Source organism: Orcinus orca, chromosome 17 (assembly GCF_937001465.1).
Source record: "Orcinus orca chromosome 17, mOrcOrc1.1, whole genome shotgun sequence".
NCBI lineage: Eukaryota > Metazoa > Chordata > Mammalia > Artiodactyla > Delphinidae > Orcinus > Orcinus orca.
The window spans coordinates 68,108,602-68,135,811 of NC_064575.1; the positions used below are offsets into that span (position 1 = coordinate 68,108,602).

The 27,210-nt window shown below is 38.3% G+C and overlaps 1 protein-coding gene across 2 annotated transcripts in view; it reads left to right on the top strand.

Moving 5' to 3' along the window:
- The window catches only part of COLEC10 (collectin subfamily member 10), a 167,900-nt gene that overhangs the window by 96,728 nt on the left and 43,962 nt on the right, over positions 1–27,210 (top strand). For both annotated transcript variants that reach the window (XM_033419915.2, XM_033419916.2), the window contains one exon: positions 9,947–10,042. In XM_033419915.2, coding sequence (XP_033275806.1) covers positions 9,947–10,042 — 96 coding nt within the window. The remainder of the gene's footprint in view (positions 1–9,946; positions 10,043–27,210) is intronic.

Genomic DNA, 27,210 nt, shown 5'->3' on the forward strand with positions numbered 1-27,210 from the left:
TGCTCTTGCCTCTCTTACATAATGCTCGGTACTGCACTCTGCTGAGAATAAACAAGCACAAACACCAGCATTTCAAACATGGGTTCTGTGCTCTGTGGGTTTGTGGGAAATACTTTCTGTGGTTGATTCCCCTGGGCCACCCACCCCTGTGGCCTTGGGTCAGGAACTTCTTACCTGAAACAGTTCCTGGTGTACTTCATAGTGTAATGGCGGGGCAAGATGTTAGGGGAAACTTGGGCTTCCAAAAAATCGACAGTACGGACACCAAGCACAAAGTGACTAAGCACTCGGCTTGACCACATCACAGTGTGGGGTTTGAGGATTCACTTCTGGGAACCTCCAGTTCTTGAGAAAGGAGAAGATGTGGTGCAAATGAGTGTTCACAGAAGCTCAGATGTTTGCTTAAAATTTATGACAAACCGTATTACTCCAGGCTTCTTGTGCTTATGCAGCAGACATAGACCCAACTCAACCTTAACACATGAGCAATGTTAGAAAGCACCAAGACTCTATCCTGGCTCCTTTGAAAGCCAAGTTCCTTGACATCACAGTTTACGATCACTCCTCATCTTTACATTCTCTCATCATCTCATTCTCTCATCATCCCATTCTGTCTGTAACACAGCAGTATAATTTATGCTTACATTATGTCATGTCAACAGAACTCACTTGGATTGCTCAAACCATCCCATTGCCAGAGCCATTGGACGTTTATTAGTCCTTATCCCATTTAATCTTCCTTCAGTACTTGGCGTAGTTGACTAGTTCCTGTTTCTTGAAACCTTCTCCTCCCTTGATTTTGACAGTACCTGGTTCAACATCTTCTCAATTATCTTCTTTTCAAGTATAATTTTATTGAATGGCTGTTCTGCATTATGAACTAATACAAAAAGTAGAAGTCATGATGAGTTGAGAATCATTTTTGCAGTCCTGGGCATTGCCCTAGGGTCTTTGACTTTGCAGAGCTATATAGAAAAGTGTTTAAAACCATGGCTATTATAACCAATCTATCTGAGTTCAAATGCTAGCCCTTTCATTTGGTGGCTGTTCAGAAGGGATTCCTCAGAGAGCAGACTCTGAGATGAAGATAGGTGTGTAGGATGTTAATTAAGGAGTGCTCTTGAGATCAACACTGTGGGGATTAAGGAGGGAAGCAGGATTGGGCAAAAAAAGAAGTAGAGCTATGTGGATTCTCATCAAAGCCAAACTTGTGTGAAGCTGGAATGGGCTTTCAGAGTTAAGTGAAGCTGGGGAGGGCCTTTGTAACCCTGTATCTATCAATCATTGGTTGCAGGCTGCCACTAGGAAGGGTATCATGACTTTGGGCAATGTGGCTGTCTTCCCTTACTGGGGCTAGGAGCTGAGGACAGTCAGGTAGCAACATGGCCAGCCATTAGAGGCATATGTCCTGATCCTAAAGGGAGTCTGGGCAGAGCTTCACAGTCTGCATTACCATAGCTCTATATCCTTGGGGAAATTATTTAAATTCTCTGTGCCTCACTTTCTATAGCCATGGAATGGGAATAATGATAGTACCTACCACATGGGTTTGTTGTGATGGCTTAAAATGATATCTGACACATAGTAAGTGCCTGGTAAAATCAGTTATTATCTTAATTCCATAGCCACTCAAGACAGCTGCAGAAATAACCTTGTGCTACAGGGCTAAATTCAATAGATTGCCAAACCGTAAGCATGCCCACATTCAATCCATGCATTCTATTGATTCTTTGTTTTAAATATCTTTGTTACTCGTGACCTCTTCTCCAGCCCCAACCTTGCTACTTCTCTGGGTCAGATCCTTAGTTGCTGTTGTCGAGACTAATGTGTTTGCCTCCAATCTTTCTTCTTCCCAAATAATCCTTTATAGATAGCTAACGATCTTTTATACAAATTCAAACCCAACCATCATTTTCCTGCTTAAAATCCCATTTCCAGTAAGGCAGAGTACAAGTTTCTTAGCATATGGACAACCACATTATCTATTGCCACTCCCTTATATGTAGCTAATTTTCCAGCAACAGCTAATTTACTCTTTTTTTTAATTGAAGTATAGTTGATTTACAATATTGTGCTAATTACTTTGAAGTCATCAATCTCTTGCATAGCTCTGGGACCTTAACCGATTGTTTTGTGAGTTTAACTTCTCTCCACAGCTAAAATATCTTCTCTTCTATGAAGCTTTCTTCAACTCATATATGTGAGTGTAGAAATACACACAGACTTTCCTTTCTCTGCCGGTGGAAGAATTACTCTCTCTCCTCTATGTTACCCTGCCTTCTCTATTCAGCCTGGATTAAAGTCCTTAACGTGTTGTCTCATAATGTCTTACGGTGAGCCCTGAGATTGGACAGTCCTAGGTTTAAATCCTAACTCAGCCTTTATTAGTTAAGTGACCTTGGACCAATTACACCCTTGATTTTCTCAGCTTACCTTGGAAGTTCCCTGTCAAGATTAAATGAGAAAATGTGTACAAAATTCACTAAGCATGTACTCAGTATTAACAGATACGAGTATTATCGTGGTTGCCTGCATGTCTCCTCCATTTAGTTATGAGCTCCTAAGAGGAGCTTTATCGTATCCGTCTTGGTTTCCTTGACATCTAGGAGAGTGTCTGGCACATTAAATGACTAATTGCTGGATACATGGTTAAGGAAAGGTTTGATACATATCATATATCATACTGAAATTGCACAGTAGTGTAAAGGACAGACTTTTGGAAAAAGTGAAATGTCAAGTGTATGACACAGAAACTTAAGGAGCTGTTATCTCTATTTTAAAATGAGAATGCTTCATAATCTTCTTTTTGAGAAAGTGAAAGATACTTCAAACGTTAATTCATATGTGGTCGTGTCATCTCAGGTAAAGAAACATTATTTTCCTTCCGCTGACAGGAATAAAAATCACAATGGCTAACTAATGGTAGTGTGGTATTTATTTATTCATTCATTCATTCAAAAATTATCTGAATGTTAACCATACTAGGTACAAGCAATTAAAAGATGAATAAAGACAAATCTCTGAGCCTCAATTTCTATCGCTAAGAGAGAGGGAATAATGGTAGTTACCTCATTGTGGTTGTTGGGAGAATCGAATAAGTCAGTACGTGTAATGAGCTTAGAGTGAGTCTTGGCACATAAACAGTACTTATTATCATATTGTTGTTCTGAAAATTTTTAAGAAACTGTAGTGCTTTCCATCAACAAATTACCATAAAGCTCTGAACATGTGAATGCATGCCTGTGGAACTAACCATATTTCATATCAAAGATAACGACTACCCTACCCCTCACCTACAATTTGGAGTTATTGTGTGAAAAAGTATTTATAATTATTCATCCTGTATTTTCTATGAAGATTTCAAAATTCCACTGATGACTCTGGGATGGAGGGATGGAAGTTGTGAGAGAGCATCACATCATGTTGAGTTCTAATCACCCCAGATGGAAACCATATTTAAAGGTCCAATGTATTCTTTGGAAGGAAAGACGTAGGGTGGTGCCAGTGTTACATCATATTCCAGACCAGATTAAAGGTTTCTGGAGTTGTGGTTGTGCACACCCTGTTTCATGGTTGTGAGAATCCACTCCACAACCAAGGGTACATGGAGCTTCCTCCAACATTCCATCTCTGAAATATGTGGACCAAATGAAATATCACGTGGCAATAACTGATTATCAGTCACGAGTCTAGATGGTTCTCATTCATTAAAACAAATCATTTGAGTACTCACTCCCTGCCAGGTATTAGGATAGACATGAGGGTACCAATAAGAAGAAAACACTTACCCTCTAGCCAGGAAAGTTCCAATTAGTGGAGGAAAGAGACAAGTAAAAAATTCCAAAACAGTACAGTAATAGAGGCATACAAAACTCACAGTAATGAGACCTGGAAAGTGAGAACAGGGTGCTGTTAGATACAGAGGAGGCTGCTTTCAGGGAGGTATAACCTGAGCTGAGTTTTGAAGGATACATAAAAGTTAATCATCAAACAAGATAGTGTAATGAGAAGAGCATTTTAATCAGAAGAAAGAATTAAGGCCAGACATCTTGGTGTGTTTGGGAAACTACAAGTATTTCAACATGTTCTGGACATACAATTTGATGTGGAAATTGTTGGGAATTGAGGCTGAAGAGGGCTTTTTGTCTTGTATGTCTTGTCGAGGAATTTAGGCCTTATTCTGTGGACAGTTGGGGCCCCTGAATGATTTTGATTGACAAAACAGAAAAACAATCTTATTTTTTTGCTTTAGATGTTACCTCTGGCGGCAGTGTGGAAAATGGGGAGGGGGAAGTAATCGGAGATTCTTGCATAATTAAAGTCATAAATGATGAGAGTCAACAATTATGTCATTATGATGAAAATGGAGAGAAGGGGTAGATTACACACAGATTACAGTGATAAAACTTAGAGGATTAGCTTGAAGTCACTGATTAGCTTGAAGCGTTGGATGAAAAAGTAGAAAAGTAGTTGAAAAAGGTCACTGTATTTCTCACATAAGCATATCAGTTGGTGAATAGTGACGCTGATGACTGTCATGGAACATGTAGTTGAAGGAGATGGGGTAAATTACATGAAGGGCCAGACCATACAGAGGGCCTCCCCATTCCCCTGTGTCTTACTGAAAACACTTATCCTGGTTATTCAGAGTTCTTTCTGTTGATCATGTTAGAAGTTAATCCAGAAGAAGGATAAATAGGAGTAAGAATTACATATTATGTATATATTATGCTACACTTGACCTTAATTCAACTTACAGTGACAATTGAGCATTCATAGAGGGTAAATGTAATTTTTAAATTTATTTATCTATTTATTTATGGCTGTGTTGGGTCTTCGTTTCTGTGCAAGGGCTTTCTCTAGTTGTGGCAAGCGGGGGCCACTCTTCATCGCGGTGCGCGGACCTCTCACTATCGCGGCCTCTCTTGTTGCGGAGCACAGGCTCCAGATGCCCAGGCTCAGTAATTGTGGCTCACGGGCCCAGTTGCTCTGCGGCACGTGGGATCTTCCCAGACCAGGGCTCGAACCTGTGTCCCCTGCATAGGCAGGCAGATTCTCAACCACTGCGCCACCAAGGAAGCCCTAAATGTAATTTTTAAAGCCCATATATATGACATCTTAGGGAATAAGACTTTGATTTGGAAAACACTGTATTAATAATGATGATGATGATGATGGTGATAACATATTAACTTGGCACTTACTGTGTATCAAGCACAGCATTAACCTGCAAGGACCATGAATCTTCCCGTTTTACAGATGGGGAAATTTGAGACCTGGAGACTTTGGTCGCCCACTGTTAAGAAGTTAACCAGGGTTCGAAGTGAAGTCCTCCCATGTTGTGGAATGAGCAGAGGGTTGGAAATTCAGAAATTCGGTTTAGAGTCCTCGTTTAGCTATCTAGTGGCAAGGTAACCATCATGTCACCCTTCGTCTGTAGAATATGCGTTGAGGGATGGGTTGCTAGGGTACGGAGGAATTGGAAACGTTGAAATTTTTGAAGGCTCTGTAGCCCCTTCAACCTTTGCATTCTGTGGTTTTGACTGTGTAGCGGAGTATTCACTCTGATAGTGACTCTGAGCTCAAAGGGATATGGTGACTGAGCCACACAATCTACTGAGAGGACAGGCACATCACCAAAAGGAAGGCATGCCATTGTCCAGTCAGTGTGGCTGTTGGTTTAGTTCATGCATTTTTTAAAGCTCTTCTCCAAGATCCTCATGGCTATGAAGTTTTCGGTTTGTTTGTTTTTGTTTTTTTTTGCAGTACGCGGGCCTCTCATTGTTGTGGCCCGTCCTGCCGCGGAGCACAGGCTCCGGACGCGCAGGCTCAGCGGCCATGGCTCACGGGCCTAGCCGCTCCGCGGCATGTGAGATCTTCCCGGACCGGGGCACGAACCCGCGTCCCCTGCATCGGCAGGCGGACTCTCAACCACTGCGCCACCAGGGAAGCCCATGGCTATGGTTTTGTACTCAGCCTAAGTATTGCCCTTTTCTTAATAGAGAAAGTAATAAGAGCAGTTTCTCTGGAAAAGGAAAAGCTTGTTCTTTAATAAACAAAGGTCTTCTTGGCCATTGTCTGTGTTTTAAAACAATTCAGAAAGGGACTTTTTGTGATGTGTTCTCTTGAATTTTGTCATCTCTCTTTCACCTTGTAGTTCTGCTGCCCAAATATGGTAGACTAGAAGCCCTTCTAAGTCGAGATTTGGAGAGTCTGAATATTTCCAGGAAAACCCACAGAAGGGTCTTTTCAGGCTGCAGATGGGGACAGAAAAATATCAGGGGGTAAAAATCTCAGAAATGTCTAACTTTGGTTTTTTACATTGGGATATTACCTGCTGGTTCATTTTGGCTGCAAGGAAGTTATTGGGGCTTTGGGGTAATTCACTCTCTTTAGAGATAAAATAGTGGCCACTTTGGTCATTTAAAGCTCTGTGATGTTAGTCCCACTCTTGGGCTTTAGAAGAAAAGACATATACGTTGAAGACAAACACCGGCTCTGCCATTTATTAGCTGTGTGGAGCCCAGATACTATTCCTGAACTTCCATTTCTCATCTGTAAAGTAGGAATCGAATCTTTATTTCAAAGTTTATCATGCAGTTGAAATGCAATAATACATGTAATATGCTTAGTCCAGTGCCTACCTGTAGTTCAATAGATGAGAACTAATCACATCATTCAAAAATAGCAAAGACTAATACTTTGAGTTAGCAGAAGTAATACAAATAACATAGTATTCCCTGTTCATTGAGCAAGACCACCTACGAAATGTTTTCTTCCACCTTTTTGCCTCTTTAGCCTCTTTATAGCATATGAGTAACAATCACAATAGATGCTGTGTCAATAAGCAAGAAGAATGGAAAATATTTAATGCAATACGCTTGTGTGCATGGAAGTTTCTATCAGAAATTACAATGCTTATGATCTGAATTCTTCTAAAAGGAAATTTAAGCTCAGAATGCTTTGTATGTGCATTAGCTATTATTTGGTACTTTCGGGAATATCCGCTACCTATGGTTGGTTGTGTTTATTTGTGAAAAGCAGAAATAGGAAGAAGAGATATGAAACTGTGCTGGATTAAAAAGAGTGCCTGAGGCATGGACAGAATATTAATATCGTTTGCACAAAAATGGGCTGAGCCAGTTGAGCTCAGATATCAAACCTATCTGTATACAGGAGGATGTTAATTTTCAGTGAAAAACCTTGGATAGATGCCAGTAAATTCCGGGAAAAGGAAATAATATTATACAGATTTCTCCTCTGTGATCTTTGATGTCCACAGAGAAACCCTTTCTGAAAAGACAACTATTTTCTTCTTTGGTTCATCTTTGAGAATTGCTGCAGCTAGGTCATTTTGTACCCAAAGACCACCACGAAGTTCAGAGAGGGTGGGAGGGGCCTTCCCATTAAATCCTTGGTCAACCATTTGCATTTTCCAAAAGTTAGTTGACAATTACAAGGTTTGGGAACTTTCAGTTATAATTGCACTGCAAAAATAATAAGAGGAAACAGGCAGAGGTTATGTTAACAGGCCCCTGGTGGCTGTCAAGGACATGTGGTTCAGCCTTTGAAGTCAGTTTCAGTAGATTTTCATGTGATATAAGTGGAGTAAAATGCCCCCCTTTCAGGTTTCACAAGTGATATTGTTTAATGTACTGATATTGTTTCTTGTAAATTTGTTTTAGGGAGTTATTTCCTCTGACTATTATTTCAGAACTCCTCTATTAAGCTAAGCAAAACAGGGGCTTGAAATTACATCTCTATTTCTATTTTTATGTTATTTAAAAAAATTAATTTAAGCACATGTTTTTTTTTTTAAAAAAAGTAAAACAGACACAGAAAGCTAAAAGAATGTGAAGTAACAATCTCCCTTCCCTAGTCTCTCGTCATATCCCTTTCAAAATCTCTTTTTTTTAATATGTCCAAAAAATATGAAAACAAAAACAAATTTTATGTGTAGACCCAGTCATATAGCAGACCCACTATATTGTATATTTTACCCAAATAGGTATATAAAATACTATTGAGTACTTTGATTTCTCACTTAACATATCTTGGAGACTTTTCAATATTATTGCATACAGATCTATTGTATTCTTTTTAGCATCTGCACATCATCCTGTTGTTTGGATATACCATAATGTATACAACCAGTGATTTCTGTATCTTGTTACTACAAATAACACTGTAATGAACAGGATAAATTCCTTACATGGTATTTCTGGGTCAGAGGATAAGTGCATTTAAAATTTTGACATATATATAAATTAAGTTCCTACTAAGAGTATGTGCGAGTGCTTATTTTAGGCAGGTATTCTATTGTCGCTATCTGAGTGTTGTCCTCTACACCAGGTTGAAGGTGTGGTGTCAATCGATGTAAGCAGAATAAGTAAATAAAGGATAGAAACTTGGGTACAGCAAAGGTGTTAGTCAGGGTCCCAAAGGGGAACAGAAGACACACTCAAATTGAAATAATTTAAGGATGAGTCATTTACAAAGAGACTATTTACAGTGATGCATGTGGATAGAGGGGAAACCCATGGAATCATGCAATAATCTGCAGGTGGTGAATAGCAGCTGAGTTGTTACCACCTCTGAGCCATAATGGAGAGAGAAGATATTGGACCTCAAGGGGAGTCACGTGGAGAAGTTCACCTTGAGAGGAGCAGTAGCCTTACATTGAAGGTCAAGGTATCATGAGAGTTCCCATCCCTGCAGTGTCACGGGGGCTTGCCGTTGACTTAGCCAAGCAGAAGCCAAAATATATTCCCCTTCAATGGGGTCCATATGGGTCAACTTCACACAGCAAATAGGGCAGTTGAAAAGGGTGAAGAGTAGATCTGAAGGGGAAAAAAAATTCACATCACCCCAACACAAAGATGATTTCTATCATTATTGATTTCCAGAATCACCCATTCCAAACCAGATAAGGACCCATACAACCTTTATACCTATCTAGGAGAAAAGTCTGTATTTTTTTCTGGTAAAGTATATCTTTTCCATTATCTAATTATTTTATTTTGTGAGTTGTCTAAGGGGAGGGACCATATCTAACTTATTCATCACACTTTTAGCAGAACCCAGAACAGTGCCTGACACAGATGAAGCACTTAATAACTAGTTGTTGGATAAATAAATGCCAGAAAAAATTTCTTGTTTCTGAATTTGACATTTTATAATGTTATTTAAGCCAAGTTCTTCATTATTAATGAATTATTCACTGCTGGTTGTTGGAAATTATCTTCTGAAGGATGGCTGGGCTCTAGTGCTTTCATGAGACACCAGCCCTAGAGGTGAAATCATACTTAACTTGGTTCTTCCCAGGTGTATGGGATTTTACTCATATACAAAGCATAGTTGATGGGAATAATTACAGACATATGAATGGCATTCGAGGTGATGGGATGTTTCCATTCCTGCTCTCTCCAAAATGGTTTTTTTTTCCCTTCAGGTTTATTGAGATTAAACTGACAAATAAAATTGTATGTATTTAAAGTGTACAATGTGACAATTTGATACATTACCACAAATTAATTAACACTTAATTCATCACCTCCCATGGTTACTATAATTACCACACTCTACATTAGATCCTCAGTCCCCAAAGTTTTCTGAATCCTAAATTGATCATCTCAAGCATCTATACACAGTATGAACTTCCTTGGTCGAAACTTCTCTTCTTTTGCCCGTGTACACCTAGATTATTATCTTGGAAGCCTTCTCTGATTGACACTCATTCCATAAAAGCAATGATCACATTGAACTGTATTTTTTTCTCTCAAGTGACTGTATTAAATAACAAAATTTTGTTGTCTAGCTGTCTGAAGGTTTGGGCCCTGTCTTTTTCATCATGAAATCCACAACATGAATCTTGGCACTTAACAGAAGCTCAATAAATAGAAGTTGAATTTATTCAGGAGTTCAACATTCTTCTTCCCTTTTCTAGGCTCTTCTGGACATATCCCTAGACTTTGGAGATGCAGCAAGAAAGCTGATTCTCACTCTCTTCTGCTGCTGAATAGAGAGCCTGAAAACGAACACGGTAATGTAGAATAAACTTGGGTTTTAATATGAGACCAAGCGGGGCTCACATCTCAGTTTTGCCGTTTCTAGCTTGATAACCTTGAGTATTATTCAGTTTCTCTAAAGTTGCTGAGAGAATGTAATAGGATTACGTACACAGTAAATTCACTGACATGATAAAATACCAGCTTTCCTTCTTCTATCACCTTCTTTCCCCTTAAGGATATCAAAAATTGTGCTCTGGTTAAAGTCAAAGGATGGGGCAGTGGACTTAAATAGAGGATTTAAGAAATTTCTTGTAATTTTAGAAAACGGGCATGGCATAATGGGAATCAACATTCTTCCATTAAACTTCCCTTTCCAGGAGATGTGAAGACTTAATCTTAGTACTACTTTAACTAAATGAACAACTGAACAAAATACCACAGGGGTTTATGTACATTCACTCCCCCTTTTTCTCTGCAACCTGGTATTTAGACTCGTTTTAAGAACGTATTTCAATGAATGGATGTTGGTGTTGAAATGGTAATGTTATACCCTCATTCTCATTCATTCGTGAATTTGTGATCCACCTTTGTGAATCTTTAGATCAATCATGGATATCTTATTCTTGAGCTAACCTGTCCACACGACTTAATAAACACGCCTGAATTGTTTCCCAACCTTACCAGACCCTGCCCCTCAAATGCTGCTCTCCCTCTCTTCCTTATCTCCAGCCACATTAGCTTTCTTTGAGTTCTTTGCAATTTTGCACGACCATCTAAGTATTATACATAAAATTACGATACATATAAAATTATAATATACATTAAACTTATATAGAAAATTACAATATACATAAAATTAAATATACACAAGAGCAGCCGTCTTACTAATAGCATTAAATTATATCACCCAAATTCTGTTTCTGAAGGCTCGGGATTCACAGTCTGTGGCACGTATAGCATTGTCCCTTTGCCCCTGCTGACGTCAGCAGCCCCCTCTCCCATGCTGTCTCTTAAGCCTTTATGCCAGGCAGAATCTTCTCTTGGCTTCACCAAGGCCTTCTTTTTTATTCTGGAACACGCTCTTACTTCTGTTTAATCTATTGTGCCCCACCTCAACGCCCAATTCCACTTACATCCCCGGGGTCAGTTGCCTCTGCTCACCCTTCAGTTTTCAACTTGAAACAGTCGCTTCTACAGAAGGCTTTCCTGACCCCTCCTAGGGTCACACCCCCTGCTAGGTCATCCATAGCACACTGCCCTTCTCTGGATAGCACTTCCCCTATGTCAATGTTAAAGCTGATTTAGATTTCTTTTTTTAATTTAATTTTTATTTTATACTGGAGTACAGTTGATTTACAATGTTGTGCTGGTTTCAGGTGTACAGCAAAGTGATTCAGTTATACATATACATGTGATTTAACTTTCTGACTCTTTCTCCAGTCTATAAGACCTAAGAGGAGAGAACCTACGGCTGTCTTATTTCTTGTTATATATCCAGTGTCTGGCATAGTGCGTGTTCCATAGAAGATGCTAAGTAAATAATTACCAATTAAAACTCTAAGCTAAAGCCGTAAGGGTATTTGGTTTAGAATGATATTAGTTTCCTTCTGCTGCTATAGCAAATTGCCATCAATTTAATAGTTTAAGATGATGTAAATTTATTATCTCACAGTTCTGGAGGTCAGAAGCCCCCAAATGGGTCTCACCACACTAAAATCGAGGTGTTGGTGGAGTTATTTAACGTTGGACGCTCTGAGGGAGATTTTGTTTTCTTGCCTTTTCCAGCTCCTAGAAGCTTTGGCTTGGGGCCCTTTCCTCCATCTTCAAATCCAGCAACATTGGACCAAGTCCTCTCATGCTGCCATTTCTTTACCTCTCTCTTCTTCCTCTCTCTTCTACTTTTAATGACCCTTGCGATTACATTTGAACTATCCAGATAATCCAAGATGAGGCCTTTATTTTAAGTTCAGCTGATTAGTAACCTAAATTCCATCTGCCCCCTTCATTCCCCTTTGCCATGTAACCTAAAGTAGTCATAGATTCTAAAAGATGAGAGCATGGGCATCTTTGGGGGCCGACATTCTGCCTATCGTAAGAATGGTACTATTTTATTCAACTTCGTATCTTTAAAATGAGAGGTGAGGTGAGTGGACCTCAAAGGAATTATCTATCTCTGGCCCAAGCAGTAGAGATAATATTAAATTATTAAATGGATGTATTCTACTCCTTTCTTCCTGTGAATTGTGTTTGGCTATAACAACTCCAAGTCATGAGACATAAAACACCAGAAAGAAGAAAGCAGATGCCAACCACAACAATGACATCATTAGTTGGGCTTGACTCGTAAATGAGCTATTATTTTGTTTTCCTTTTGGGGGCGCCTAGCATGGCTATAATCTTAAAAGCAGACATTCTTTTTTTTTTTTTAAACATCTTTATTGGAGTATAATTGCTCTACAGTGGTGTGTTAGTTTCTGCTTTATAACAAGTGAATCAGCTATACATATACATATATCCCCATATCTCCTCCCTCTTGAGTCTCCCTCCCACCCTCCCTATCCCACCCCTCTAGGGGGTCACAAAGCACCGAGCTGATCTCCCTGTGCTATGCGACTGCTTCCCACTAGCTATCTACCTTACGTTTGGTAGTGTATATATGTCCATGCCTCTCTCTCGCTTTGTCCCAGCTTACCCTTCCCCCTCCCCATATCCTCAAGTCCATTCTCTAGGAGGTCTGTGTCTTTATTCCTGTCTTACCCCTAGGTTCTTCATGACATTTTTTTTTTCTTACATCCCATATATATGTGTTAGCATACGGTATTTATCTTTCTCTAAAAGCAGACATCCTTTAAAGAGAAAAAGTTGTTCTCTTTAATATCTTTAATATTTAAATTCTTTAATATCTCATTGGCACATCAAGGTGGAAGGTTGAAAATTGTGCTTTATTCTAAACCATTTGAAATGAAATTCAGGATATGATGTAAGGGATGTAGTTATCACAAAGAGAAGAGCAAAAGCCCATCCCTCCTAGTCCAGTGGCATGTAGGGAGAAAGAGGAAGGTCAATGGGAAACATGTAGTAAAACAGGTATTCTGTGACTTTCTGCTTTGTTTAAATCCGTAACGAGAATACCCATACAGATATGAGATTTACTAGTCAAGTCCTTAGTGGCAAGATATATATTCAAGTCTTTGAGCAAAGAAAATTTGATGAAAGGACCACTTACAGAGAGGTGTGGGCAGGATTAAAGGAACCAGTAATAGATGGAGAAGCACCAAGAACTATCAACAGAGGCGGAGGACCAGAAGGGGGAGATGGGTTTTGGGATCCACAAGAGTAAGAGTTTTAACTGTATGCAAGAGGGTCATTCAACAGGAGTTGTGGCCATTAATAGAAGAAAGAGCCACTGTCAAACTATGCCCCTGCAGGGGGAGTGTGGAGGGAACACCTCCACCTTTCTCTCTCCCCACCTCCTGATCTCCAACTGGTGCCACTCTCTAATTTGGCAAATTCAAACCTGGAAGCCATAAGGCAAGTGAGACTGTGATCTGGTCTATAAAGGACAGTCCCCCAGGAAAAAATAGGAGGAGCAAATGGAGAATAACTCACATAGAATAGAACTAACATCTGAACGTATGGGGTTATGCCTGGGCATAACCCGGGTGAAACTTCACCTTTAGTTTGGCACCATGACAAAGGGGTACACAAATCCTTGTCTAAGAGTGGACTTCTGGGGAACTTAGCCCCAAACGCGGTTGGAGCTGGGTTTCAAACCTATTTGCCTTCCTCCAAAACCCATTTTATTATCTACCACCACCTAATGCTGGCTCTTGTTGTCAGATCCTCAGGAGAGAACCTGCTGGAGCACCATTTCTTTTTTCCAGTCTGATCTCCAAATGATGGAGTACCATTTAATTCTTGCAGGAGAATCTGAAGGTTTTTTTTTTTTTTAATGGCATTTCCTCCATACATCAATTCAGTAGAAAAACACTATAGGAATGCAGTTTCAATATTTTTATGAAATGGATCCAAGACTAAACGAAGACCACCTAACAGAATTGCTGAGTGCTAATGAGTTTGAAATCTTAATTTTCCTAAACTGTACTAAGTGGGTTCAAATTTTTACCTTGCCTCTTACTGTATTATGACTCTGGAAAACTGTTTGAATTGATTGTACCTCATTTTCTGTACCTGTGAGATTGAGGTAAAATAAGATAGCTTTTAGGATTAAATATTTTAATACAGCGAAAGTCCTTACAAGAGTGGTTGGTATGTATTAAACAAGACTCAGTAAATGTTATTATTACATGTCTTAACAACAACACCGTCTGCTTTTATTCAAGAAACTTTTAGTGAGCCATCACTCTACGGGAAGACCTATAAGAAATGGTTTCTGTACTTAACATCAGAATTTGGTAGGAAAAACAGACTGTCAATGTAAGGTGGTGCATGACAAGACAGAGGGAGCCATAGAGGTCTGGGTTATATCACCTACCATCATTTGTCGGTGTTGCCACAAATTCAGACTGGCCAGACATTGGTTGAGATGTGAAATAGGCAAGAAGGAAAAACCAAGTTTTGTTAAATGTTGCCTCTAGCGTTTATGATTAATATGGCAGTTGTTCCTTATTTATGATTGGTTAATTATGCTTTTGAATTTTTGTTTCTTTAAGGTTTTATCTTACTTTTTAAAAAGTCTTTCAAGAAATAACTCTGGTTTTATGGACTTTTCACTAGGGCAGCAGCCCAAAGACACAGGTCCATTTGCTGGCACTACAGATGACTAGCTTTGTGATGCTGGACCATCCTCTCTGAGCATCCGCATCTATAAAATGAACCTGACATCCACCCTTTCTGCTGCCCTAGTAGAACATTATGAGGACCAATAAGCTAAATGGATGTGCTAGTAAGAGTGTTAAAAACATAAGACTTTGTGCAAATGTAGAGAAGGAAGTTGTCACCCCATGATATACCCTGAGATAAGACTATAGTTGTTCAGGACACAGGGTTTGGATTTCAGATATACTTGGGTTTGAATCCTGGCTCTGCCACTTATCAGCTGTGCAAACTTGGTTGAGTACATGATCTTTTTGAACCTCATTTTATGTAAGGGATCATTTTGAGGATTGGTTGAGGTTGTATGTAGAAAATGCTTAGCACATTGTTAAGCTCATAGCTCAATAAGCTGTTTTTTTTGTTTTTTTTTTTTTAACTATTCCTTATACTGCAGCTTGGGTAGGAACGTATTGTAGTAATCAAATGAAGACACAATCTTGCACCTAAAATTTACAACCAAGAGTCATAGCAGAAGAGAGAAACCACCCATATTTGTATTTGTCTCCCTGGCTCAGCAAGATGACTTAAGGAAGTTTTGAAATGTTAGAATTCAGACAAGCATTATGGAAAGACAAAACACTGTCCCAAATTGTGCCTGTAGTATATGCAGAAAGTAGATAAGCCTTATCACTTATAATTTAAATGGGGGATTTATTAAACTAGATAAGTATCTAGAATTTCTGATAAATTCTGTTTCTGCTTCTTATCCAACCACTTTTATGCTTTTAATCATTAACACCTCTGAAGTTACACGGGGCATGTAACACTTTTATCACCCAGACTTTCCTCTCAAAAGACACATAAAAGATTGCAAGGACTTGCAGACACCAGAAACAATAGCAGGAAGCCAGAGAATTTGCCTAAAAATTGAAGGTGAGTCAAATAGGAAAAGTCTTCGTAACCAGGAGCAACCAGACAGCGTCTAATGTGACTTTGCCACATAAAAGACTCTGTTATAACAAAAAAACCCACCAGTACCCTAAGCTGTAGAGTTTTGCCAAAAACACACATGAAAAAACATTTCCTGTCTGTACTGAACTACCAAGTTGCTGTGACATTATGTGTCTGGGTGTGACTTTCAATATAGGTAAACAATTTTGCTTTTTTTTCAAAGATAACATTACCAACAGTGTATTCCAGACTCAAATTCTGGTTGTTTTCTTATTCAGTGTTTATTGAAACTTCATATTCTTTTCATAACTGACCTCTATTTTTATATATGTATATAGACATGTATATATGTGTGTATACACACACACACACACATATTAAATGGAAATCTGGGGGCAAAGAAATCCTAGACCATTAGGGCTAGAAGAAAACTTAATAGTGACTTAGCCCAACTCTATCTTTTAATAGATGCAAATACTAAATCCAAGAAAGGACAATGATTTTTTTGTCTCACAGAAGTAGGACTCAGACCCCCAGATGTTCTTCTTTGTATTTTTTTCTACCTTTCCACTATATAATGCTGCCTTTCAAAGTAAGAAAACAAAAACAAACCTTAAAAAATGCACAATAGAACAAATACCTGTACAGGGGAATTTTTACTATTGTGGATGTTGGAAACACTAAAGCTAGGGAGATCCCATATCCTAGTTTGCCAAGAGCAGTTCAGTGTGCACCTGTTGTCCTGTTGTAATAATCAGTACTACCCCATCTGCTCTCACAATTGTGTGATTTGGAAGATAATTTATACGGTCCCCTTAATGAAAGCACAAGTTTCTCGTTGAAGGTAAAGAGCCACATTTTACTTGCAAAGAATCTGAAGGTCCATTCTAAAACTTGGCCTCCCATAAGGAAATCCACACAACCTATTACAAGAGCTTGGGATTAAAAGGGCGGTGTGGGTGGGAGATGCTGTGTACTTGAAAATGAGCAAGGTCACACACCATGGCCATAGTAGAGCTAACCGTTGCCACAAAGACCCAAGCACGTATGTGTGGCTTTGCAAGATGTCTTCAATGAGAATTTTCGTTCTGCTTTTCTTTTTGTTTGTTTTTAACAAACAACATGAAAGTACATGAAAGAGTAGTCAGGCTATGCTGTGACTGTAAAAACTCAGCTGGGAGTTGAAACCCAAATTCATGTCTCAGCAAAGTGTGACTTGAGGCTGGTTGCTCTAAATCTCTGGATCTTATGTTCTATAAGATAAAAGGATTGAATGAGACTATCTCTGTTTCTTTCCAGCTCCAGTTTTAGACTCCCATGGATTTGTTAATTAACTTCCATGATTTTATCCTTTCCCAGGAAAATGTATTACCCTTACCCACACCCTCACCTCCACCATCACCAATTTGTCCCAAGCTCTCAGTGAAATGTCCTCAGAAATTTCCAAAAGCGGGATAAATGGGAACCAAAAAGAACTTCTCCTCCTGGAATTTGCCTTAGACTTTAATACAACTTAACACAACCTAACAACATAAGGTTGAAACAGTGAGAGCCCATCTCTCCATCCCAGGGTCCTGACTGGGACAGATGTCACTTACATGTCTCATGTTTTTATTTTATTAGCTCAGTGGCAAACTAAGGCTCTGCCTGTACGTGTGGAATGGATAAAATATGCCATGGCCAATCGGCTCAACTCTGCTTTTACCCCCAATTGGTTCAGACCACAGCCCAGCAACTCATGATGACGACAGACAAAACTGAAACGATGAGATTAGATATGCTATAACCTCATTTGATGGCATGCATAGACCTAGCCTCATTTTTTCCAGACTCCATTGCTGAGTTTTAATGAGAAGTCCAAAAGGTCAATTACTTTTTGACTGACTGTATGAAGAGAAAATTGATAGCTGGGGAAAGTTGATTGTATTATTCACTCTGCACACACAGCAAATTGGTTTTCTATTTATGGAGAATGTTTTTAATTAGTGCTTGAATTGTGCATTAAAATTGGGCAACTATAAATAGTTAACAGCTGTGATATTTTATACCTTAAAATTCAAAACTTTTTTCCCCCCTCATTTGATGAATTCTAACCCATAGCTCTCTGTTTACATGTTTGCTATTTTGGTTCTGTGTAATTCTAGAAATAACTAGTTTCAGACAGTTATGGTTTAGTGAACGCAGGGAATTGCTTTTGCTAAAATTATTGTTGCTTGTTTCTAAAACTCCTACAGAATAAATCTACGGTCTTCAGAAAAGCAGAAGTTATTTCCAATGACACACACTATTTGCTGAAAATTTACGGTAGATTGACTCATGCATCTTTGCATTGTACTTAAATTAAAATACTATAGCTTTGGTTGAAGGGTAGATGTGTCAGTGGCCTCTCTGCGGCTTGACGGTTTGTTTTGATAGGACAGAGAAAGTTTACCTAATTATAGGAGGCTCATTATTGGTTCTGAAGGAGGAAAAAAGTCATCTCAACATTGATTTCTTCTGGAAATGAATCATGCAGTTTTATAACTTTTAGCACCACTGTCTGTCTCCATCTATGATCTTTTTTTTTCTTTTAGTTAATGTGAAGTTTGTCATTTCAAATAATGTCTGATGTCTGGCCCCAGGCTATTTGTAGATTTATCCTAGCCAACATGTGTCACTCATCTTTGTTTAGAATCTGCAACCTTCATCCTAGCAACCTCTTTTTATTTTATCCTTGCTTTTGCTTCCTTGGTGGCTCTGTACAGATTATAATGGGCTCTCTCAGAAAAAGTGTGATTAAGGGTGGGTGTCATAAGTCCATAGATGTATAGTAAATTGGAATTCTTGACATGAATTTATCATTCAGGTAAATATTGGCTGCATCTTATTTCAACAGTTGCTTTGCCCATATTTTATAGTGGCCGACCCATCCTTTTAATGGCGTCACTTAAAGAAACAATAGACAGTTCAAACTATTCACTCAACACATCCAATCTCTAAACTGAAGCTGGAGATGTCAGAATTCTCCAAATATGAAAAAAAGATGCCTTGATTTTCAAACAATTGTAATTTTAAAATTAGACTTTCATGATTTTTATGTGGTATTTGCTTTGTTTACCTGCTTACTAAACACACAAATAAAAAATGGATTCCAGCATGTTGTTGCCTATTTAGGAATCAATTTCTTTTCATTTAACCCTGATCCTGAGCCATTGACTGTCTTCCTATGGCCTTATGGGTTAGTCAATGACTTCACCACACATTGAACCTAGAATTTTCTACCTCACCTTTAGCTTGTGTATGAAGTAACCAACATGAACTTGCATGTCAAGAATTCAGCTAAGAACATCATGAGGTCTTGGGAAGAGCATTCCCTTAGGAAAGTCCTAAATGCTGATTTAGCTCTCCTAAGTAATCTGGCTCTCCTACTTTGGACTCTATTCCAAAATGGTTTTTTTTTTTTTTTTTTTTTGGAATATATACCAACATGTATTAATGGGTGTTTTCTCAAAAGAGACAGTACGTCATTATCACAAAGGAGCAGCCACTTTCAAATAAAAGAGTATATGGATTAGTGTACAAGGTAAACATTTTGGGTACATCCGAGCCTTGGTGAAACTGGTTTACCACTTTGGCTCTGTTGCCACGTGGGTAGTGGATCAGGCAGCCAGAAAAGCATGGACTCATTTCAGCTGTGCAAGTTCAGGGCGTGACTCCAAGCCAGAAGCGTGGCCATGGCCAGCTGTCTCAAGCCTCTGTGTGTACTCAGTAACCAAGAATATGTTACAGCATATGCTGTGTCAGATCCAGCCATTAGCCTTCCAGATCAAGTTAGGGGAGTCTTTCTCGCATTTGGTGCCCTAGCAAGAAAGCTTCAGTTGAATTCTAGGGGTCAGCAAGCAGAAAGGTAGAGAGACTAAGGCTCAAAATACAATTTGGACTTTCACTTGCCAGCTCTTAATAGTAGCGTATCTACTTTTGTCTCCTTATAGAACTAACGTATCCATAATATGTAGATGCAGGTTTTTCAACACTCCACACATCAGCTGGAATGGAGAAGTTTCCTCTCTGAAAAATGTGCAATAGAGGATATATTTACTCTTTTAAACATAAACCCCCAAGTGGTGTTGTTTTCTTTCTGTACTAAGCCTCTCCCGTTTTCTACACTTTTTTCTATAGGAATGTGATTACGTAGTATAAAGAAAAACAAAAAACTAATGGGAGAAAACAAATGACTTTGAGAGTCCAATGTCAAAGCTGTCATGCCAATTACAGTAAAACTTCAATGAATAAAAACACAGCTCTCAGCAATAATGCAAATAAGTAGAAAGTCTGAATTGCCCTCTTTTATGTAAAAAACAAAAAATGTCAGAAAAACAAGCTTATCTCATAGATGTCAGGAAAGTATGATTTTCAAGGTAAATTCTAGAGTTTGAACAAATTAAATCTATCTCCTTACATAAACCCATCTACTGTAGAATGAGTCATCTTTTCACATGGCAGCTCCAAATCCTTGATGCTCAGTCATCAAAGAAAGAGATGATTTTTTTAACGTCCTTATTTACTAAGCCACAAGAATAGCATAATAGAATTTTTAAAGTTTGGTTTCTTTTTTTTTTTAATTGGCTTTTTAACAAAGAGGAATTCTCAAGTTCAAAGACTAAGTTGTATTCATTGTACTGCTTCCAGTGCTTAGTTAGGCAAGTACATGGCACAGAGTTGGTACTCATAAATTCTTGATGAATCAAAGGAATTTTAACACCAATTGTAGAAGCTGTATAATTGCCCTGAAGAAGAAACAAAAAGTCATCTCAGCATTGATTGCATCTGGAAAAGAACCACGCTATAACTTCTATCACTACTGTGTCTCCATCAATGATCCGAGAATTCAATTATCTAAAAATTCAGTTTCCCCCATTTTTCAGGAATACATTGTCGGTATGGTTGAATTAGCTTTTGCTAGGAGAGACAGACTGGCTTTCGGGCTGAAGTTGCGACCCTGAAGCTGATTGCCTGTACCCATGGTCCAGATGGTCATTACTAGCCGTGAAACCTTGGGCAAGCCACTTCACTTCTAAATACCTGTTTCCTAGTAAGAATAGTGCCTACCTACTCGGCTTTTTGTGAGAATCTAGTTCATATATGTAAACCACTTGTAAAATGAATGTTCCCTAGCACTTCATAAGTCTTACTATTTTATTTTTAATGAGATTCATAAAAGGAAAGCATTGTATCTCAAATGTCTTATCACTTATAATTTCTAAGAATTTCTAGAGTAACCAGAGAATAACTGATCTGCTTTTTAATATATTCCTGGCTGTCAAAAAAAAATAAGTAAGAAAGTTCATTTGGCCTCTAAAGTTTTGGTTTAAATATAAACCCACGATTATCTCTTGAAATCATCTTATGGCAGCCTTAAAGTGATACGATTTATTCAGAAGTTAGTAAAGAGATTTTCTATCCAAGAGAAGCTTATAAATCATTAGCCAGAGGCTGCAAGAAACATTATATACGCATTTAGAGTCTGATTAAATGTCTGGTTGGCTATTTTTTCTTAGGAAAAAATTTTTCTATTTTTTGGCTTGGTAATTTATTTTACTTTAATAAAGCCAGTACTTTTTAAGACAATGAAAAAATTCAATAAAATGACTATGATTCTAAGACCCACGTGAAAAATATTCTTTTTTTTTTTTGGAGATAAAAATTCCGATAAATCATTTCACATCTAGGTCACTGACACCAAGCAATTCTCTGCCACTATGGAGGCATGTCTGAGTGGTTCTGTCCTGAGATTACTGACTTGTTTATAGAAAGGGAACAACAGGACCAAAGTTATATTCTTGCTGCCTCTGTTGGTCAGGTAGCTGTGATCTTTCCATCGCTCTTACAGTGCTCCTTATTCAGTAAAGCAAATTAATTTTTCACACATCTAAATATTCTAAGAGTCTCACCACCAACAAGAAAGGTTAAAGTATCAATAAATACTTGCATTAAGGGTGAAATAGAGAAAAGTGAAAGCTATTTGCTTTTTAAAAATGAATAAATCCTTACTTCAATCCTTTTCCCAAAGCTAAGTGCTTAAGAGAAACATATGTGTCTTTCAGAGCTATGGACTGAAACCAGTTTCCAAGTTGGAGGGATAAGAGCTGCAAAATTCAAAAAAATGCTTTAATTTACTTACGGATAATAAGAGTCTGTAACAAAATCTAAAACGTAATTAATCAATTATAAAAATTCAAATAGAAATACACTGTAAGAGCACGAATTATAAGTAATGTACCCATTTGTTGCTCTTTCCAGATTACTATTTCAGGTGGCTCTTGGATTACTGAAACGTTTTCCTTTTTAGTGAGAAAAACAGTGAGAAAAGCATCAAGATAGCAAATCAGAAGATCTGAATTCAAATCTCTGTTATTTCCCATCCATCTGGCAGAAGGCAAGTCTCTTGACCTTCCTGAGCCTTAGTTAATATACCGATAAAATCAGAATTTTATGAGGAAGATAGAGATCATGAACCTAATGAAAATGTTATCAGTGTTTTAAAACAGCAACAAAAGTATCTGACTCAGGAAGTCTGGGCCTTGATCACAAACAAGAGTGCCTGGCACAGAGATGGAGTGAAATATATGTTCATTTGAACGTTCATCAATGCATGAATAAACAGATGAATGTATAGTAGATAAAAGACTGTGACATTTATTTCCCAGCCTGAGCAGAAAAAAAAATAATAATAATAATAGAAGCAGGAACATCACCCTCATTTGAGATAGTGATTATACTATTTAAGTTGTCAGTTTCTCTAATGCATAAGATGCACATTGCTCGATATATGGCAAGCTACAAAGGTAGAGATTCTGAATCCAGGGGCAGAGAGTGGAGATGCTCAGGCTCAGCCTAAGTATAGCTTTTGGAGCTTGAATCCTACCTCTGCACCTCAACTGCTGTGTGACATTAAGCAAGTCACTTAAATACTCTGTGCCTCAGTTTTGTCACACGTCAAATAGGAAAGATAACAGTTTTATTACAGTGTATTAAGCATCAAAAGAGATAGCTGAAGTATAGCACTTGGTACTCCCCAAAATAAACACATTTCTGGGGTAACTTCATCAGGGAGAACTGATAGAAAATACACCAAGATGGCAACATTGCTATAATTATTTCCACCTACAACATTATCAAAATTATCGAAGTTTCTCATTCTTAGGCAAAGTTATTTGGCTTGGTTTTAGCCAACATGGTCCCAGCAACATTCTACAGTTTCAGCTAGAACTTGCAAAATACATGCATTTTTAAATAGGAGGTCAGATGCTAGACAAATTATGGAAATAGTAGCAACACCAAGTCTGTGCATATACTGATCTCTTGTAAAGATCATGTTAATGTCACTTAGGTATAACTCTGAGAGCTACTTACTAGTCTTCTCTGCCAGGTAAGTATATTAAGTTAAAAAAACAAGTCTTTCCATTATCCAAGGCATTGTCTCATTTAATTTCTAAAGCTCCAAGGCTATCACTACTGACCTTAATTTCTAAGAACTGAACTTTAGTTCTGGTTGTGACACTTATTAGTTAGACAAATTTATTATGTCACTTAAAGTCTCTGAGTTTCTGTTTCCTCACGGAGTTAATGAGATTCTCAGATTAATATAATATCTGTGGAACAAATTACAAATAGCAAACCAAGCCAGTGTTCTCCCAAGGTCAGTTGATGATGTTGTTTTCATGCCCATTCCATTTTCAGAGGAGAGAAAACTAAGTATTTTTACATTTTAATTTAATTGAAAGAAATGTTGCCGGTGACGGTATGTTATCTTAAAGAAAAAAGGGTGTTTTATCTTAGAGGTTATTGGGCAAATTTAGTGGAAGGCACACAGTGAGAAAGCAAAATTATCTGCAAAACGCCACAAAAAAAGATTTTGGAGCAATTTTGGCAACCCAAGAAGGAGGAAGAGTGAGGTTACATGAAACCAAGAAGAGAGGATTGGAGGTAAAGTCCTGGAGAAAAATGTTGAGAAGGAAAGGCCTGAGAGAAGATGGCAAAGGGGAAATTCCTAGTATATTATTGGCTAGGGAATTTTGAAGAAGAGGGATGCCGAATACTCAATTTGAAGTTGTTTGATCTGCTCGTGAAATAATCATCCTCTGTTTATCCTCAGCACTTCGGTAGAAAGGTACCGCGTATAACTGTCTTGCACTGGCGATGCTTCAGGGTCAGGGAATAAAGTTCCCTTGTGTGATGGACTGCACACACTTGAACTTACAAAATGGGATTTAGTCTTTCCTTCAGTCTTAATTTAGTTGATCAACTTGAAATAATTTACCTTAAGGCTGCAACTTGTGAATGTGATTATTCATCAGGGAAATTCTCCCATATCAACAGATTGCCAACAGGTCATGTCACCAATGTTTGTATTCTAAACTACATGTACGAAACATATTCATAGAGGAAGCATGTGACAGACAAGGAGCCACTTAACAGAGACACCATGGACCTGGGGTGGAAGAATAGAACACAAAACCAAAATTGAGTTGAGCTCAATGGTGTGACCAAGATATCCTAAAACATTGACGCTGTACATATCCCCATGGTGCCCCAGAACACACACAGCATTACTTCTAGGAGTCCCTAAATTCTGGCTTCCGTTTTCCATGATGTATTCTTGCCTCTGAAATTAACATGTTTAAAAAATATTTTTTAGCAACTAAATGCTCATTTTTAAGCAAAATTGTTCCCCCCCGTGTTGTATCCATTGTGACATGTCCTTGTAAGCTTTTGGATCCTTTGAAAGAAAGAGAAATAGGAGTAAAAGACTTCAGTATCTATGCCTGTTATGAAGGAGGAGTTTTGGAGTCATTTATCTGAACTTAGAAAATATATTTGCTTGACGTTAAGTTTAGATCTTCTCAGAAGTATTTCATGAAAAGATGTGCTGAAAATTATATATAAAGTAAGCAGCCAAATTTCATAATATGAAATCTCTGAAATATAAACAGACCATTAAAAAACGAACATATCATTTATTAGGCACATGCTTCCCAGCAGAGCTGAAATAAATATTTATCTCTATAATGCAGGAAATATTTTCCCAGAAATGGGTTATATTCTGTGTTTCATCAGCTCAACAAATGCCTGATGATCTCTTTTAACTTCTCTGTGTTGAATGTCAACCAAATACATCAGGTCAAAAGTCAACCACACACTCTTCAATCTTTATGGAGACCTTGTTGCTAAGGATTCTCAGAAGCAAGGGGTAAAAGAAGTGGTCAACAGCAATTACGCTGAAGAGCGTTCATTCCTGACCTCCGTATACAGCGAGGAGAGAGGCAAAGATGCCCTTTAGTAATTCAACCTGTACCTGTTTAGTGCCTATCTCCAGGGAACTCAGGTACCACGAAACTTTGTTTGACCCATTCCATAAGCAGAGCATGGATCTGGTCTCCACACTTGCAAAAATAGAGAACTAAGATGTAACACAAGTAAATAGTCTTCCCCAAGGCAAAAATCTGTAATGGTATTGAAAGTTGGGCCCAGGCTTCTTAAATGTCGAGTCACCGCTATTGTTTAGCATAGTTTCTATTAAAAATATTCAGTTTAGTCATCTTTTTTTCCTAGAGAGCATAAAGCAATTTAAAAGAGATCATGTATTTGAGCTGACTACAAAGAATAAAGATGCCTTGTCAAAAAGGAAGAAAAAGTGCATAAAGTATTAATTTCCCTTTCACACTGCCGAAAGCATTAAAGAATCTCTCAGTTATAAAACGTGAACTTTCTTCCTCTATATGGATTCGGCAAGTTACCAAACTCTGTTGACTCTTCCTTTATAATACATTGGCTAACTTTTCATCTCACTTTCTATTCTTTCAAGATCTCATCCACTCTGATGGCTTTAATTACAACCTATATGTGGATGACTCTCTAATCTGTACCTCTGGCTGAGATTTTGTTGGGGCCATCAGATACCTCCCCTTGAATATTGCAGAAGGATGTTGAACTCAACATACCCAAAATATAATTTATCATCTTTTCTCTGAAATTTGCATTTCTTTTCTCAGTAAATGGCATCACATCCAGTTGTTCAAGCCAGGAACCTGGGAATTTCCCTGACCCCTTCCTCTCCCTGACCCTCCATTTCCAAGCAATCAGTAAGTCTTGTTACTTCCACATTCTTTTTTTAATCCATTTGCTTCACTTGATACTCTTGCTTCCAAAGCCCTGATTTACCTAATTGAACTATTTGATCTTTCAGCCTCCCTTGCTGCTAGCATAATTCTAGCCAATGAGATGTAAATGGATTTCACCCCATAAGTTTTCCAGGATGGTTCTTTGAAAAGATGACTAACTAGCTGTCCCATTGTCTCGGCCCTTGGTCTGCAATTTTTCCCTTCATCCTGCGTAGAATGTAGGTACAACGTTTGAAGTTATAGCAGCCCTTTTGTGGCTATGAGGAGAAAAGCCACATGTAAAATATGGTGAAGGCAGAAAATAGAAGTCTTGGTGCCTGATGACAACATAGTACTACTGTGTTAGGATTCTCTGCCTTCAGATTTCTTATTATTTGAAAAAACAAACCAATAAACCACAAAATCCATCTCTTATCTCACTGAGCAAGTTACTTGCTGCGTTTCTATTACATGAAGCCAAGAAGGCCTACCTCTGACACACCTCTCATATTCTGATTTTCAGATCCAGCAGCAACATTCCCTTTTTTTTTTTTTTTTTTGGCCACACCCACATTGCTTACGGGATCTTAGTTCCCTGACCAGGGATTGAACCCATGTTCCCTGCAGTGGAAGCGCTGTCTTAACCACTGGACCGTCAGGGAAGTCCCAACATTCCCTTTCTTAAAATCCTTCATGCGCTCCCACTGCCCTTGGTATCTTTTTCAACTCCTAAGCAGCACCTACAATGTCCTTCAGATCTACTCCTTACCTTCAGCTGAGCCTTATCTGCCCCATCTAGTTCCAAACACTAGCCTCAATGAACTACTTTCAGTTCCCCACACATATCATTCTCTCTCTCAACCAAGACTTTGCATATGGTACTCCTTCTATGCAGAATGTCTTCCTTTTATAACTTCTCAACTTTATTTGGCTAATTCCAATAGTTTTCCAAAACCTGCTTAGGAAACATCCCCTAAAGGAAACCTTTCCTAATCCGCCAAGCCTAAATCAGGTTCCTCTCATCTAGGTCTCCATGACAACTGGATGCCCGGTATTTATCCCTATCAGAATGGGAAAAAGATTTAAAAAGTAATGGCAGCTGTTTTTAAACTTCTCTCTCTTCCCCAAAAGACAATAAATTCCCTAAGAAAAAGACTGTCTTGAGGACTATTGTAACTCCAGATATTGTGCTGCAGTATCTGATAAATCATTCATAGTTGTTGAATGAGTAGATGAATGAATGCATTTACATCACACATATCTATCATTCAAACTCAAACCCCTCTCATTATGTGCCCATGTAATTATTCATTCTAATTCATCCACTATTATTC